The sequence below is a fragment of the Sinocyclocheilus rhinocerous genome, unplaced genomic scaffold (assembly GCF_001515625.1).
Source record: "Sinocyclocheilus rhinocerous isolate Xijiao unplaced genomic scaffold, SAMN03320098_v1.1 scaffold362, whole genome shotgun sequence".
Lineage (NCBI taxonomy): Eukaryota > Metazoa > Chordata > Actinopteri > Cypriniformes > Cyprinidae > Sinocyclocheilus > Sinocyclocheilus rhinocerous.
In genome coordinates, this window is record NW_015639507.1 from 90,007 (window position 1) to 107,547 (window position 17,541).

The window sequence follows — 17,541 nt, forward strand, 5'->3', positions numbered from 1 at the left end:
GAGGGGCGGGGCCGAGAGCCGTGGGAACGGAGCGAGGCCGGTGGAGTAAATGCTAATGTGTGACACCTGCGCCACTCACTGGTAGCCCCTTTCGTTACAGTCAGTATGAATATTCTATGGAAAAAAAGCCGCTAAAAGGGTCTGAAAGTTGCTAAATCTAGTGCTAAAGTCGCGCTCGTGTGTGTGAGACGCGGGAGCTGATGGCAGGGGGCGGTGGATATTTGTGGCGGTCATTGTGGATATTGTGGATGAGTTCTTCTGTGTCATCACGTTCTATTAGTTCTACAGCTTCAGTTTCGGAACTTTCACGCTTAGTTAGTCATACAGCATACGCTTAGTTCCCTCACCACAGTGCAACAGTGAAGATTGCTGGCAACAGCCATTTTTAGGATAGTTCAGATTTGGTCTTAGTGACTTAGGAGTCCTCTTCACTACTCCTAACCTTTCACAGATTTAGGAGCTAATTTTAGAGCTAAAACGCTTTGTGAAATACCCTTAGAACAAAAATTTAGGAGTACTAAATTTAGGACTGACACGCCCATTATTTTTAAAGATTTTCTCCTAAATCGGCGAGTTATGAGCTACTTTTAGCCTTAAGATACGGGCCCAGGATTTGAATTTTTAATGTTATTATAACCTAAAGATGCTATGTGAAAGTTTGAAACAGAAAATAGTGGTTTTCATCTTGCCACTTTCTTGGTAAAGAAAACACATTTTTACTCAAATTAATCAAAATGGATTTATAGCGTTTTGGAACCAAAATCTTCATATATATATATGAAGATTTTGGTTCCAAAACGCTATAAATCCATTTTGATTAATATATATATATGTATGTATGTAACGTATGTAATATCTAACTTTATGGACTGCATATTATATTACATATTATATTATTATCCCGTGTCCGTAAGCCTCACCTGATGATGCTGTCCACACAGTTGATCTGCTGGTAGGATGGGATGTGTGGTTGTTTCCGGGCTTCTCGTAGAGACTGCTTTAGATGATCTCTAATTCCCAAACCCTGACTGGTATTAGGATAAACGCCTGCTGCCGCCACTGATGGAAACAAATACAGTTATATATTACATATTGACCAATTCATGAGATGACTGTAGACGGATGTAGAAAAGACATTCCAGACCTGCAGTGGCTGGTCCTAAAGGTGTGAGCTTCCTCCGGGAGTCCAGATACGCCTGCTGGCCCCAGTTCTTCACTTTATTGACATCAGCACAAAACTGCTGCAATGTCATCTACAAGACAAAAGATCCATCGTTAGGTCTAGTCAAACCAACAATCATATGTGACTTTACATGTACTTTCAGGCGTACTGGTTCTCTGTGCGAATCCTCCCAGAAGTTTCCGTTACTGTCACTGGACAACGCCACACTGATGTAGTGCTCGTGAGAGCCGTTACTACCCAGACTGCCATAGCCACTGGATCCATTATTATGAACAGGCTGAGTGAAAGACAGATACGATTCAGATGCAAACAAGCAGCTCAAATGTGCTTTGCAACTGTAGCAAAGCCACATATGAAGCAGTGTTATTTTAGCATTATTTATATACTATCATAGTTATTATTATTTTTGTTTAATTCTAAATTTAGCTTAATTTCTGGCAATTTGTTTTTAGTGCTTTTGTCATTTTTATTTTTTTCATATTTAATTTTATTTCAGCTTTATTTCCATTAACAAAAGTTTTTTATTTTTTTATATAGTTCTCTGTTAAAAAGGTAAAGTTTATTTTATAATTTTTCAGCTTTATTTCAATTTTTAATAGTTTAAGGTTTAGTTAACAACAATAATAACCCTGATATGAAGTTACTGATGCAGATAAAGCAACTAATACCAGTCAATAACTATTGATATTTGCTGGTCAATATCTAACTGCGGACTGAATATTTTTATATTTTGGATTGCTGTCATCTTGCTCTAATTAAAGGATGGCACTACACATGACATTTTTTAAAAAAGCCCTATTTTTTGAAGAGTGCTTTCCTATAACTGATTTGACAGTACAAAAACGAATGTTTTTAGGTTTTAATGAGTTTATCTGAACAGCTTTTATATAATTTGGGTCTGTTCCTCACACAAAGTGATCCATGCTAAACTATTCAAAAACATTTGTCTGGGGTCAGAGAGATTTGTATGTTCTTGAAAACAGTCTCTTAGGCTGCATTCATTTGATTAAAAATACAGCAAAAAACAGGAAAATTGTGAAATATTATTGTAGTTAAAAAAAAAACTGTTTTCTATTTTAACATTTTAAAATGCAATTTATTCCTGTGATGCAAAGCTGAATTTTGAGTATTGAATCTTCATCAGCCATAACTCCAGTGTTTGGTCTCACATGATTTTTGCTGCTTAATATTTTTGTGGAAATCATGATGTATTTTTTTTTCAGGATTCTTTGATGAATAGAAAGTTCAAAAGAAGAGCATTTATTAGAATTTTTTGTAACATCATAAATGCCTTTACTGTCACTTTTGAACAATTGGCCTGCAAAAAGGGCCTGCAAAAAGGGTAGATTTAGTGATCTCTCACCTGTAAGAAGAGCTTGTAGATCATGGCTTGCAGCTCTTTAACGTCCTCACACATGACTGACTGCTCAGCTGTACTCCGTGCAGCAAAAACGTCCTCATTCAGAGGTCCACTACAGAGAAGACACACAAAAACAAGTGTTTCTGTATGAGCAAATGTCGATGCTTGGATACACAACACAACTGGCGCACTCACGAGCCGGCGCTTACGTGCGAACTTTGTGCCTTCCGATGATGAAGGCCACCTTACGGCTCCAGGGGTTGATGAAGCTGGACCAGCTGGAGTCCAGGGTGACGTAGTCGCCGTTCTGACACTGGAACCGGATGGGTGAGTGTTCAAACGGAGGCTGGCCCGCGTACTTCAGAACTGAAGGGATCATGACAAATTTTATTAACACCTTTTTATAACAAGACTGCTAAAGACTTTACGGTGTAGTTGTAACGGACATACTTTTGCGGTGCATGGACAGCATGAGCAGGCGGTCGTCTGGATGCAGGCAGGTCAGAACTGAGGTACCGATCAGATCCTGAGGGAGGTAGCCGAGCAAAGGCACCGCACTGCGGACCGACACACACAACTAATACATGAGGAATCACTTCACAGTAATGAGTTTACCACAAGAAAATGCATTTATTTCAAGTCTTTGCCCCTAAAATGCTTGTCTTATGCTACTGATTACACATGATGGTTGAAAAAAGTCCAAGTCGTTATTTGTATGAAAAAGACTTAATTCAAGCACAGAATATCACAATATTAAACTAATGCGGGTGACAAACCTAGAACTACTTCATAGTCGTGTGGTTATATGTGACCCTGGACCACAAAACCAGTCATAAGGGTAAATTTTTTAAAATTGAGATTTATACACCATCTCAAAGCTGAATAAATAAGCTTTCCATTGATGTTTGGTTTGTTATAGGACAATGTGTATATGTGATGGGACGATATTTGGCCGAGATACAACTATTTGAAAATCTGGAATCTGAGGGTGCAAAAAATCTAAATATTGAGAATATCGCCTTTAAAGTTGTCCAAATGAAGTTCTTAGCAATGCATATTACTAATCCAAAGTTAAGTTTTGATATATTTACAGTAGGAAATTTACAAAATATCTTCATGGAACATGATCTTTCTTTACTTATTATCCTAATGATTTTTGGCATAAAAGAAAAATCTATAATTTTGACCCATACAATGTATTGTTGGATATTGCTACAAATATAAAAAAATCAAAATATTGAGAAAATCATCTTTAAAGTTTTCCAAATGAAGTTCTTAGCAATGCAGATTACTAATCAAAAATTACGTTTTTGGTAGGAAATGTACAAAATATCTTCATGGAACATGATCTTTCTTTACTTATTATCCTAATGATTTTTGGCATAAAAGAAAAATCAATAATTTTGACCCATACAATGTATTTTTGGCTATTGCTATAAATATACCCCAGCGACTTCAGACTGGTTTTGTGCTCCAGGGTCACATATAAGGGTCACCGTAACACCCGGTCATTACTGCAAAATAAACCCTAATGTGAAGCTGCTGACTGAACATTACGTTTCTTTAGTAAGCAGCCATGTAAGAAGTCAGGAGCTTCTTACAGTTACTTACTAAATATATAAATACACAGAAAGAAACACTGATTAGAGTTGAAATTATTATTATTAAGTTTTTAATATAAAGAGGCAACAAGACAAACACTGTAATAATTTTATGATATTATTATCATCATCATTATTATTAATGCTTCTCAGCTTTACTCAACATATGTGCAACATATTTTATATTACTACTAGCACTACTAATATGCTGCTCAGCCATACTCTGTGCAACATAATATTTAATAATAATAATAATAATAATATGCTGATCAGCTTTACTCCGTGCAACATATTATTTTCAAATAGCAATACTACTACTACTAATAATAATAATAATGTGGTACTCAGCTGGTATTATTTTCAAACAACAACAACAATAATAATAATTGTATTATTTGAACACATAACCATTCGCCCAAGCTGCTGATTCCTTTACTTGGCTCTTGTGACTAAAGGTGAAAATCACTCACCGGTCATCCACTTCTAAAAAGACACAGCCTGGTGAGTGAGTCGTGCTGAAAATGCGCTTGTCCATGGGAATGCGAGGGGCTGGAGACAAAGCAACAAGCAAACAAACCCAAATAGTGATCATTAGATCAGACAGCCAAAAGTAAAAGCAAAAAAGGCAAACAGGTAACATATTGAGGTCATGTGTCAAAGTACTATACTACTGTTTCAGAACGTGGCGGGGTGAAAGGTCACGCGGCTCGTACCCTCATATCCTGAGATGATGCGTTCGGCCAGGGCCAGACAGCACGGCTCCTCCTCTGCTCTCGATCCCTGAACCTTCAGCAGGTACGGAGTGATCCGGAACGGACTATAACGCATTTCTCCATCTCTATCTTTCCCTCCTCTGAACACAGACACACACACACACAAAACGTTCAAAAATATTATCAGTCTGACTCAACTGACAACAGAGAGAGCAAAAACCAAACTAAATTGAATTGCATAATGACGCTATTATCTTCTATAGAGCTGCATTATAGATTAAATAAGTTGGTGTCATAATATAATGGAGCTCAACTGAATCAACATTGAACTAAACTGAGCTGAATAATGAAACCATGTTCTGTAGAGCTGCTTTACAGCTGAAATTGTATGTTTAACTTTGCTATTTTCTTGTTTATTACTGTGAAGCTGCTTTGAAACAATCTGTACGGTATAAAGTGCTATATTAATACATGCAATGTGATTTGACATACGGAGATATCAGATTAGAATGAGTAGTAATGAACTGCAATTTAAAAGTCCACAGGAAGTAGAAATGAAGACATAAATAATGATCTTATGAGGTGAAACGCACTCACCTGATTCGACAGAAGAAGGACTTGACCTGGGCACATTTATACAGAACCGCCGCTACAGAGAGACAAAGACGATTAACGTTTTTCATTCCGAAATCGAACATTTTCTATTGACCTACCTACATTTTTCAAAGAAGTTTGCATGATTAAATGTATGTGCAATATCAGCGAAATGATTCATAACTGGAGCTTTAAACTGGAATTTTACAGTTCCAGAGCGCCTCACCGCTGTCTGTGCCCACGTTCCAGGGCGGCAGTCGCGGCTGCGCCGTGTGCGAGTAAAACACATTGACGTCCTGATGGTACAGCAGCTCCACGAACTTGGCAGATTCCAGAAACTTCCTCTTGCAGTGAAGCACGCTGGAGGCCTGTTCAGACGCGTAAACCACCTTCCCGGAGGCCAGAGAGAAGACCACAACAAACGTGTCCTAAAAAACACAAGAGAACTGTACGTGAACGCCTCGTACCCACACCCAGAGTTTATTTACAGATATTTTGAAGAATGTTGGAATACTATGGAAGTCAATGTTTGGTTACCAGCATTCTTCAGAACATGGATGAGTAAATGATGACAGAATTTTCATTTTTTGTGTCAATTATCCCTTTAAGGCAAGAAAACACAGGTGAATAGGGCAAAAAAAATAACTAATAGATATCAACCAGATTGATTACATTAAGAATTGCAAAATCATTTTATTTTTAATTGTACATTTTCTGACATTTTTAAATATACATTATCTATTTAAATATGTATCAATTTGCACACCTTTCCAAAACATAAATCTGAACACTGGATATAGCCAGGTTCAAAATATTGAATTTTGACGACATTTTAAATTAAAAGATTTTTACAAAGTGGATTTTGAATATCTTTTTATCACTCTATAAATCAGAAAATACTGTCAACAGACAGAAAAAAGTACATTTTCACTATGTTTTAAGGAATAAAATGTTGTATAAAATCAGGCAAATGATATATGAACGGCCCAGAGTTATTTTAGTATCATTGAGATACTATTAAAGTTTTTGTTAATATCTTTAATTACATTTTTTCTTTCATGCTCATTTTAGTAGTAATTTAGTTGAGTGTTTTTGTAGTTTCTAAATACGTCTACATCATTTTTTATTAATTATTTCAGTTTTAGTTATTTAAGCACATCAAGTTAAACTAAAGAAATGCAAGTTATATATATATATATATATATATTTTTTTTTTTTTACATTTATTTTATTTCAAGTAGTGACTTATTTATTTTTGTGATTTTAGTTTTAATTTTATTTTTAGCCAACTATATTAACTCTGGAACAAACCCCAGTGTAAGAACATTCAGAATATCGACAGAAACAAAATCATAAATTTGGTGCTGCTGCAAAGGAGATTTCTGACTTTTGATAACCTTTAAATATAGGCCTTGTAATTAAAACCTACAGATGCAAATAGATACAAGTATATTTTGGATGTTTTTTATCCACTAGTCTGAACAACACGTTATGAAAAGCCAAATAGTCCAAAACCTCAAAATGACCAGTGCATGAAAAAAACACTGTTTTGCCTGTAGTGTCTTGCATCAAGGCTTTCAGAGGAAACGGAGCAGGACATACAGTGTTTTTCAGCGTGTGTTCTGAAGCGATTCCCTCCAGCTCCTCCAGCGAGCACACAGTAGCTTTTCGTCTCTTCTCCAGTCCGCTGCTCATTAGTACGTTGTAGTACTCGCTGTTTGCTGCAGGGGGCGTCAGAGGAAGTGTAAAAAATTAGCCACAATCCAGTTAATCAGTGTTTAATCAGTGTTTGGCTTAAACAACAGAGCAGGTGGCTCACAAGAGATCATGCCAGATATTACAACACCAATTTCACCTAGCATTACATCATAGACTGACTATTGACATTTATTTCAAATGATGGCAAACAGAAATAAACAACCATAGGCACTAAAGAAGCTTTAACTAATGCTACTAAAATAGATTTAATTAATAAAACAAAATGCATAATGATTAAATCCCTTAAAATATTACCAAAATTTTACACTACAGTTATTGTTTCTACATAAACTCAATGCAAAAACTTTTTTCTGCAATCCTGCCATTCAGTTATGACAAAATTGCAGTATATTGTGCAAAACAAAACACGAGTTTGCAGAACTTGCAGCAAACCTATAGCAACACAACAACAGTTATGTCGCGAAAGCTTATGTGTGAGTGAAAATATGAACTTTCTGCACATTTGTGGCAAAATAAAAAATAAAACGACAAATATTCTGAAAGCTTCTTACACTACTGTTAAAACTGCAGTTTATCTCATTAAAACAATTCCTCTGTGGTGTTTTAGCAGATTTCCTTGCATAAGCGACATTAAAGTGGCATTTTTAAACTGAACTTTTTCCAAGTGATAACTGTAGTCTATAAGACTTTCTTCGGGCATATCAGAAAACTTGTTGTTTGAACAGCCATACATTATTTCAGACATTAAGAAGCTACTGACAACAAATAAGTGATCAAAACATATCAAGTATGAATGATTCAGTAGAAAGTTTCCTGTGTTTTGGTGACTGATATTGTAGCAATAGTGTCATCAGAACATCTGCTGTGGTTCAATGAGGGCAACATTGTAAACTAAATATAATGAAAGTTTCCCAATTACTTAACGACATGACGCACATGATGACCTCATGTAGAAGCTATCAGCATCTGCCCAGATCATCTTAATACAGGCATAATACTGCAAGAAGTATCTGATGCAGCGATAAACATGGGAAAGCGCTGACGACTGAAAGCACTACGTGCACAAACACCGTGAACAGATTTAGCAGGAGTTCACTGCCAGCGAGCGGTTAGGACCTTCCTGCAGACGCAGCTAACAGGCTGTTACATAATCACAGACGTTCTGCTGCGGACCTGAATGTGTGCTGCCGTTCTAACAGGAGTCCCTCTAGTGGCTTTATGCTTTGAGTGTGTGTGTGTGTGTGTGTGTGTGTGTGTGTGTAAGTGTATGTATGCCCATTATGAGGACCTAACGTCCCCACAAGGATACATTTTGAAGTTTGAAAATCTAAAAATGTTGAAAGTTTTGTGTGAGGTGTAGGTTTAGGGGGATAGAAAATACAGTTTGTACAGTTATAAAAACCATTACACCTATGAAAACATGGAAAGCAGTGTACGTGTACCTTGTACTTGTTTGACACAGTTCAGTGCGTGGTTCAGTGCCTCCACCGTACTGGCTTTACTGCGGCTTCTCTTCTCCGACGGCAGCCGTTTCTTCATCTCCTGCACCGTCTGCATCATCTCTCGGTGCGTCTGCTCACGGCCGTGCTCCGTCTGCTCACTGCACATGCACACGCTTGGTTTTGTTTAAGAATTCACATTCATTATAACTTTAACCTAATTTCAATTAATGATATACGGAAGCCAATTTCTGCCACATAAGAAAATGTGTTGGAAAGCCAACATGACGACTAAAGTTGAAAGTATGAGATACTAAGTCATAATTCTGAAATAAAAAGTTACCTGGCTAAGACTTTTTATATCAATTTCAACTTTTTGTCAATTTATCTAATAATTATGACTTATAAAATGTCATAATTGTAACAAAAAAAAAATCTACTCATAATTATGATTTAACAAAGCATGATTTTGTTGTGTGATGGAAATAGGCTTCCATAATTTTAATAGGTAATATGGATGTAGAAATTATTTGAAAATTGTGACTTTTAAAGTCATAATTATGCCTTTTTAGCTCATAATTTCAACTCTTTATTAATTTTTCAACTTTTCTCATAAGTGATGTCACTTTTGGCTCTTTATTAAAAGAAATGTAAAAAGTAATTCTCAATGTTATATAGATATTTTATCTCATGATTTTGACTTTTTATGTCAGAAGTATGATTTAGTAATGATTTTGTTATGTGGGCAAAATTTCTAATAATTATCTTCCTTTTTCTCATAATTTCAACTTCTGGTCAATTTATCTCATAATTAACTTGGTATGTCAATAACGACTTTTTATATTATAATTTCAACTTGGGTCATAATTATGACTTTTTATGAATTTTTTTATTCTTATTGGTTTAGCAAAGCATGATTTTGTTTTCTTATGTGTTGCGGAATTGGGCTTCCATAATTCTAATAACTTATATAGGTTAAGAAATGATATGACAAATGAAGGGATTTTACTATATTTTTATAATACTGTAAATAGGTTACTGTAAAATTCAGTTGTTGATCAAATTTGAAGCGAGTTAGTTTACCTGCACTCTGTGTGATGAGCGCTGTGAAAACTGGACGATGAGGAACCAGTGGCAGATTTTGAGCTGAACACACAAAGAGATGAAGGAGCACTTGATTTAACCAGAAGTCTAATATTACACACAAAATGACACAATCATGTGGTTGCAAATTGCTGGTCTATTAGACAGTTTCATTTAGAACTGAGCTTTCAAAGCAACCGATTCCTACCTTTTAAATCAGGAAGAAAGAAAACACTCAAACGGACTTGCAAAAGTTGACTACTCACAGTTAGGGGTTTGTTCAAATCACTAACCTTCGGCATGAGCAGTATAATTGTGAGTCTTGTACCTCTTGGTGCTTCCTGATCCTATGGTGCTTCCAGGGCTGCAACTGGCCGAGGAACGATGATGTCGTGAGCCCCTGACACTGTCGTTTCCGCTGCTGGAGTCGTGACCGCTGTTCATGTCCACATCCTCGTGCGTCTGCTCTCCTCCGCTCTCCTCACAGCCCGCTGAGCTTTCCCCTCTGCTGGTCCTTCCTCGCTGCTCCTCGGCTTCCTCCTCCTCACCTGAACCGGACCCGGACCCTGATCCGCTGGTCCCGGGGTCCTGCCCGCTGGTAGCTTGGTCCGTCTGCCCCAAACACTTGCTGGAGCCTGGAGAAGAGTTCTCCTCTTCTCCATCGGGAAAGCCGTCTCTTCCCAGCATTCCCCGCAAGTTCTCCTCCAACCACTGCCCACCTCTACTGAAGCTCTGATCCAGAATCTAGACGCTCCGCTGTTTTTGTCCACATTAACAATGAAGGTCTACAGAGAAACCCATGGGGATGATGATGATGTTTTACTAGGTGGTTACATACAGTCTTCCATTGAAAGAACTGCAAAAGAAATGCAGATAAATGTCAGAACCACTAAAAGTGTGTGTGTAAATAAATAAATAAATAAATACATATGAATATTTAATATATTTTATTTCAAATCTTTCCAATGAACATTTAGAAATATTTAATATATTTTAATAATATATTTTATTTCAAATACATTACAAATGTAAAATTTTATATATATATATATATATATATATTGTATCATTTTGTGTATATTGAAATAATATTTACTAAGATATAATATAACATTGTCCGAAATATTTTTTTAAACTATACTTCATATTTACCCAGAAATAGCTTTTTAAGATCGACAATGTATATATATTTTTTTCTCCTTTTCATAATATATTTTAGCATTTGAAGCTCTAAACATTTAATTTTCGATTTGGAAAATATGTTTTCTTGAACCGTGCTTTTTACAATGTATATTAATTGAAATATAATTTGACCATGGTACATCAATATGATGCATTATGCTTTTCAGAGGAGGTTACATACATTGCCTAGGACAAAATAAGCAAGAAAACAACAAATTCAACACATTGCATCTCATTAACGACTGGAATTATTGTATTATGAAGATGAGGTTTTGCGCATGCAGCACAAGATGGCTAAATGTGAACATAATCATATGAGCTTTCATGCTAAAAAAACAACAACACAAAAGCCTGATGGCACTTTGGACAAAGATGACCAATGAAGTGTATAAAATGTTTATCTTTGTCCAAAGTGCCTCATAAGTACATTTATTAGAGGTAAAGTGTTTTTAACACAAAAATGACAGAAGATCTCTGTAATTTCAGACATCAAATCTTTCATCCGACAACCTTCAGACTACATTTTTGCAATTTATGCAGATCATTTTATTATTTGTCAGACAAAAACTGGAAGTCTGATTACTTATAAGTATGCATCAAAGTTTAATATTTCTGGGTTATGAATTTGTTCTGGCTTCACAGACATCACTAAATACCAGATAATTTTCATCAAATTTTTTGGCCTGCATATCTCTTGTCTGGACACACGGTGCTGACGTCTCACTTTTGATATTCTAGGGTCGTGACCTGTCTGTGTAATGACTGCTGCCGTTTCTACAGCGACTCTGACGCAATCATTCTCAAAATAGGCTGTGTCAGAGTAGGACTAGTTCAGGTATTAAAACTCGGGTTTTAAAAAATGACAAAATAGACATGCTGGACCTCATCTGTGCACAATTCAGACAGACCTCCCTGCTAATTTTAAAACACACAGGCTTCAGTTAGAAACGGTCCTACAGAAGCTCTAGGCAAGGTTATTATAGTTAGCTAAAGCTGAAATAAAACCATTTTTGTTACTCGAAATAAAATAAAAAATAAAATAAAATAAAAATTTCGGCTAGTTGCCAAGGCACCATTTCACATCTTCAGTTAGTTTATCTAAATGTACTAAAATAATTGTGTAACGACTGCTGCCGTTTCTACAGCGACTCTGACGCAATCATTCTCAAAATAGGCTGTGTCAGAGTAGGACTAGGTCAGGTATTAAAACTCGGGTTTTAAAAAATGACAAAATAGACTTGCTGGACCTCATCTGTGCACAATTCAGACAGACCTCCCTGCTAATTTTAAAACACACAGGCTTCAGTTAGAAACGGTCCTACAGAAGCTCTAGGCAAGGTTATTATAGTTAGCTAAAGCTGAAATAAAACCATTTTTGTTACTCGAAATAAAATAAAAAATAAAATAAAATAAAAATTTCGGCTAGTTGCCAAGGCACCATTTCACATCTTCAGTTAGTTTATCTAAATGTACTAAAATAATTACAACTAAAACTGAAATAAAAAAAAGAAAACTATATAGACATAAAAATAAACTAATAAAAATGACAAAAGCGCACAACAAAATTGCTACAACCTAAAAATTTTAATGTAGGGCTGCCACTAACGACTTCGATTAATCTATCGACTAATTTATCGATTAATCTAAACGATTAATTTCCCCCGCAAAAAATCAACAATTTTTCTTAAGAATATTTTATTAAACTATATTTTATTAAACCAAATGAAATCTCAAAACAACTCAACAGAAAGCCAAAAAGGGCGGCAATCTGTGCTTTCAGTAAATATGCATCATGATTATGTGATTATATAATACTGGTCATGTATACACACACAATTCTTTGTCATTCACATTTATGCACAACTGTTTCTTTATCTCATGTCTTTAGTACAGAAAAATCTTATCAGATCTTGTGCAACAGGTAATAATCTTTACATACCCTACATCCGACTGTGAACCATAAAACGCTACATGTATCTTTACTTTACTCATTTTTACACAGTAAAAAGTTAAGATAAGCTGATGCATGTCCTCAGGTTACACAGACCAGACATAATGAAACTCCTTGTGTTCTGGTGAATCAACTGTATGGGAAATAGCACTGGGACCCCAAAAAGGATTCGACAGACAAATAGAAGGATAACTAGATTTAAAGCAGAAGTGTATCATTTCTGCAAAAGTAAAACAGGTTTCCCCAGACAGTCCCGCTCCAAACTCATGCCATTGGTTGAGTCAGTGCAGCTGGTTTTATTTACAGCAATGTTTTATTAGTAAAATCAACCTATGAATGGCTTATATATAAGGCGACCAGATTTCTGAAATGAAAACCGGGGACGTTTCCTAGTATTCAAAATATCATTGATATCTCACTTGTGATTATCTACAAATTAAAAAACGGGGACAATTTATTTGTGCATGTTTTTGTTTTTTAATTGTTGTGGTTTTCATATATTAATATGACAGCTCCAGGCGGGCGACAGGACACCAAAAACCAGGACTGTCCCCAGAAAACAGGGATGTCTGGTCACCCTATAGCTTATAGTTGTGTGGGATATGTCTAGAGAATGCATTTCACCATCAAAAAAATAATTGTTTAAATGACTATATTTGGTACGCATCTGACACTCAGACCCTCAACCCTGGTTTGTGATACATCTGCTGATATTTGGCCTTCTTTAAAGGATGATATTGTTGATATTTGGCCACATTTTTCCTAACCAGACATGCCTGATTAACAGTGCCAGTTTCACCGATTTCTTGCTAATGTGCAGTTTCTCAAAATATGAAATTTCAGTAAATATTGCATGGAATATTTGCTCAAAGTTGCTGTTGAACAATGACCACACATTTCCATGACTGTGTAACCTGACTGATTCTCAAATGAACATTAGGCTATTGGTTTAAATAAGATACAGGTGGTTATTCACAATAAATATCAAATTTTAAATAATAAACGATAACAAAGTACTTTCCTGGCTCATTCATAAAACTCCTAAGTTCTGAAGAACCACCTTAAGAAATGAAACACTAATAATAACTCATTGTAGCTCATGCAAATGTATATAATGTTTATTTCACAAGACGATATTTTGATATTAAGCAACAGACGCCCACTATCACACTTGGCGTATTCACACATCATTTAGGATTCACTTGAGAAAAAACAACAACAAAAAAACATCCTCTATAGTTTCCACATTAATAACAAACCCACAAGACAGAATGTTTGTGATACTGTTGCTCACCCCCGCCATTGCACATGCACGGCCACGAGTCTACTTACAGAAAGATATTCACCTAATTCCCTCTATCTGACCCGAACATCTCACACAGACCCGCCAAAATGACAAAAACATAAAGAGTTTAAATGAAATCGGTCATTTAATAGTAAATGACAAGTCAGATGGGCGGTGCGCATGCGCAGAGTTACATGCATAACCTAACGCAATGTTTCACAACAAAAACAAAGAGATTATCATACATTTGATGCATAATAAGTGAATGCTGGTGATTATATGATATAGATAATTAATAACGTAATCATAACATGGTATACCTTAAATCGTAGGAGTTAATCGTCGAAGTCTTGACGTATTAAACTCTCTTGAATATCACAGCACTATTCTATCTATAAATCTGTTTCGTGCGCTTGAGATGCGTTAAAGAGGAGTACTTACTTGATGTTTATGTTCAATAATCACTTGCTCCAGTTTCTCGCGAGTCCCTCCATCCGGAACGCAACACATCAGCCCCACGTGAGTCTGGCCGACCGGAGCCACGCCTTCTCGACTCCCATTGGTCGGAGCGTTCTCCCCGTGACAGTATGATTGGTCAATGGGCGTGGTCATGACGCCAGCCTAGCCGAGGATGCGGCTGGACTCACGTGTATGACCATGTTACATAATCGATGAAAACAATGGCGTAGCAGTGGAGATCTGGCGTGGTAACGAGCCGTTATTACGCCGCTCTCCCCGGGTTAAAGGGGTCATATGACGTTGCTAAAAGGAACATTATTTTGTGTACACACAGCGACTCCACAACATGGCAGCGGCGGCAACAGCAAGAATTAAAGTTACGCCTTCTTTCTTTGCTGAACATTTGGGCGGCGTTATGCGAATCTTCCCACATTGTGACGTAGACATGTGGGGGCGTGTGTTTTAGGTAGGAGTGGTTGACAACTTTTTTTAAAGAATATCTCTTTGGATTTGAGACTTTAGTTTTTGCAACTTTACAGATCTTCTTTATGAACCAAGAGCTTGTAATACTCCAAAGAGACAGGACAAATTGAAATCGCATCATATGACCCCTTTAAATCAGGTCACACACCGTACGGGTGCGATTACTTGTGTTAAATAACTAAAAAACGTTAAATATCGTAAGTTGCCGTCACTACATGTGGGGCGTGATGCCATAGGTTTCGTCGCGGGCTGGAGTAAAGTAGATTAGATAGCTTACCTTCCTCCTGATCTACTTTCCTGCATATTATGAATACATTCATACATTTCGCGCACGGTTTAGTGTAGTGCACATTTCTTTTTACGCAGACATAAACCATACAACGTCTTTTGAACCAAGTTAGGTTTCAAGAATGGCCAAAAAGAAACAGCTTTCTGTTGAAACCCCTCAGTCTGATGTTGTTTTGAGAGTTAATGGCCGTTTCACAGGATCATGATGTGCACTCCTGTCTTGACAGAAGATTGTAAACTGGATTAAACCAGCACAATGGCAGCAGTGGATGGTTAAGATGCACAACAACCAGAGGACAAGTACATCAGAACATCTCTTCTCCTTAATGAACACAGTATCTGAAATAACAAGTGATTTGAAGCATCCTCTACTGTAATCTATGCAGCCCTTTGTGAGTAAAATGTGAGTACTAAAGGATGTTAAATCTGTGTTTTATTGAGCCAACACGGGCAATTCAACAGGCTTAACAGTTTGTAAGGCCACAGTATAGAATTGCATTTGTTTACAATGTATACACATGTGAGATATACAAAGAGATACATACAAAAAAAGCTCAGATAAACAAAAATAAAATGTTTTGGCACCGTGAGCGAGAGGTGAGCAAAGATATTTCCTAGCAAACTATTTCTACCTAAGGCAACACATATAATGCAGTTAAATTATTAGTGAATTATCACTTCAAAATTCAATCTTTGAAGAAGATATCAAACTTACATTGTTACGGGATGGCAGTGGAGTTGTTTAAAGGCACGTCTGTGGTTGTTCAGGAAAGGTTCTTATGTCTTGTTGGCACAGAAAGACTCTGACGCAGGCACAGAAAGACTCTGACGCAGCCAAAACAAGAGTGTCTGATTACTGCCGTCCACTGAAAGAGTCCATGAGGGATTCATAAATGAGATCTTGGCAAATGGCTTTCACAACAAGAGTTTTGGTCAATATGTTTTGGCCTCCAAATGATAGCGAAATGACTCATATTATCATGAAAGTATGCGTTATGGTTTTGGATCATTTTGTAACCTGTACACTGTCAGTCATAGTTCTGTGGTTTGCACAGAGGAGTGTGTTAGATGTGTATGGAAATGGCATTCTGAAACATATTCAAATCCTAGTTATTAAAAACAACACCTAAAAAAAACAAAAAAAAACCCATTGAGGATAGTTTACAAGATATTCTTTTGAAAATCAGCAGGTTAGAACGTATTGGAAGAGCATTCATTCATTCGTTATATCTCTCTTCCTTCTGAAGTCGATACTACTTCATATCCTGATCTTTTCTTCCAATCATAACCAGATTTCTGACTTTATGACTGCGTCCAGACTGAAAGAGGCAAAAAGAGCAGGGTTTAGATTTAATATTAATATACTTTCATAAGACTACCATATATTTAATAATAATCAAATACATTCGGCTGGCGTCTCATGATCAGTGCATTTTGAGCAACTGCCACCCATGTTAGGGAGTTAAAGAGGCTGTGAATACTTTGATACTCACTGATAATGACGACAATAATGACAACAACCACGGCTATCAAAATGGCCCACATCTGCAAAGACAACAAACAAGAACATATTGTCATTTGGTGCCTTAGGTTCAAAGGTTATACACTTTTTATTGAAAATATATTATTTGCTACCTGCTTTAGCAATGACCACTTCTTCTTAATACACACACACACACACTAATAGATAAATGTCCTATATTTTTTAAATGTAAATGGAATGACCTTTATATTTCTTAATATTTACTATGACCTTTTGTGAGAACAAAAACTAACCTCTATGTATTTTTACAATAACAAGACAAAAAATTAAATTATCTTTTGCATATTAGTGTCTTTGTTTTTGCATATGAGCTTATGGGAAACACAGAAGTTATACTATCATTATACTATAGTATAACACAGTATGACACTAGTATAACACTATAGTATACACTATACACAGAGTTATGCTACAGTTATATGTTATTGTTATATTGCAGATGCATGAAGAACTCAAAAACTGGGAGCAAATCTTTTGGAAAACATCCAATCATCTCTGGAGCCTTAAAGGGGTCATATGATGCGATTTCAAGTTTTCCTTTCTCTTTGGAGTGTTACAAGCTGTTCGTGAATAGATAAGATCCCTAAAGTTGCTAAGACTAAAGTCTCAAACCCAAAGAGATATTCTTTATAAAAGTTAAGACTGGTCCACACACCCT

General features: G+C 36.3%; 2 protein-coding genes across 6 annotated transcripts in view; both read right to left on the reverse strand.

Annotated features, from left to right (window-relative positions):
- The window catches only part of LOC107751173 (period circadian protein homolog 2-like), a 25,843-nt gene extending 11,190 nt beyond the window's left edge, over window positions 1-14,653 (reverse strand). For 2 of the 5 annotated variants that reach the window (XM_016566800.1, XM_016566803.1), the window contains exons 1-15: window positions 14,552-14,653; window positions 10,021-10,548; window positions 9,693-9,755; window positions 8,613-8,770; window positions 7,054-7,172; window positions 5,678-5,879; window positions 5,455-5,506; window positions 4,858-4,997; window positions 4,615-4,693; window positions 2,994-3,100; window positions 2,753-2,909; window positions 2,547-2,655; window positions 1,332-1,460; window positions 1,145-1,253; window positions 921-1,059 (exon numbers count right to left, since the gene is read on the reverse strand). In XM_016566800.1, coding sequence (XP_016422286.1) covers window positions 921-1,059; window positions 1,145-1,253; window positions 1,332-1,460; window positions 2,547-2,655; window positions 2,753-2,909; window positions 2,994-3,100; window positions 4,615-4,693; window positions 4,858-4,997; window positions 5,455-5,506; window positions 5,678-5,879; window positions 7,054-7,172; window positions 8,613-8,770; window positions 9,693-9,755; window positions 10,021-10,379 — 1,922 coding nt within the window. In that variant the 5' untranslated portion in view covers window positions 10,380-10,548; window positions 14,552-14,653. Of the gene's footprint in view, window positions 1-920; window positions 1,060-1,144; window positions 1,254-1,331; window positions 1,461-2,546; window positions 2,656-2,752; window positions 2,910-2,993; window positions 3,101-4,614; window positions 4,694-4,857; window positions 4,998-5,454; window positions 5,507-5,677; window positions 5,880-5,988; window positions 6,020-7,053; window positions 7,173-8,612; window positions 8,777-9,692; window positions 9,756-10,020; window positions 10,549-14,430; window positions 14,529-14,551 lie in introns of those variants that run through there. The other 3 variants (XM_016566802.1, XM_016566801.1, XM_016566804.1) reach the window with 3 other exon arrangements.
- A 1,102-nt stretch (window positions 14,654-15,755) lies between these two features.
- The window catches only part of LOC107751179 (vesicle-associated membrane protein 3-like), a 23,802-nt gene continuing 22,016 nt past the window's right edge, over window positions 15,756-17,541 (reverse strand). The window contains exons 4-5 of the mRNA XM_016566820.1: window positions 16,834-16,885; window positions 15,756-16,659 (exon numbers count right to left, since the gene is read on the reverse strand). Of these exons, the coding sequence (XP_016422306.1) occupies window positions 16,643-16,659; window positions 16,834-16,885 (69 nt within the window). The 3' untranslated portion in view covers window positions 15,756-16,642. The remainder of the gene's footprint in view (window positions 16,660-16,833; window positions 16,886-17,541) is intronic.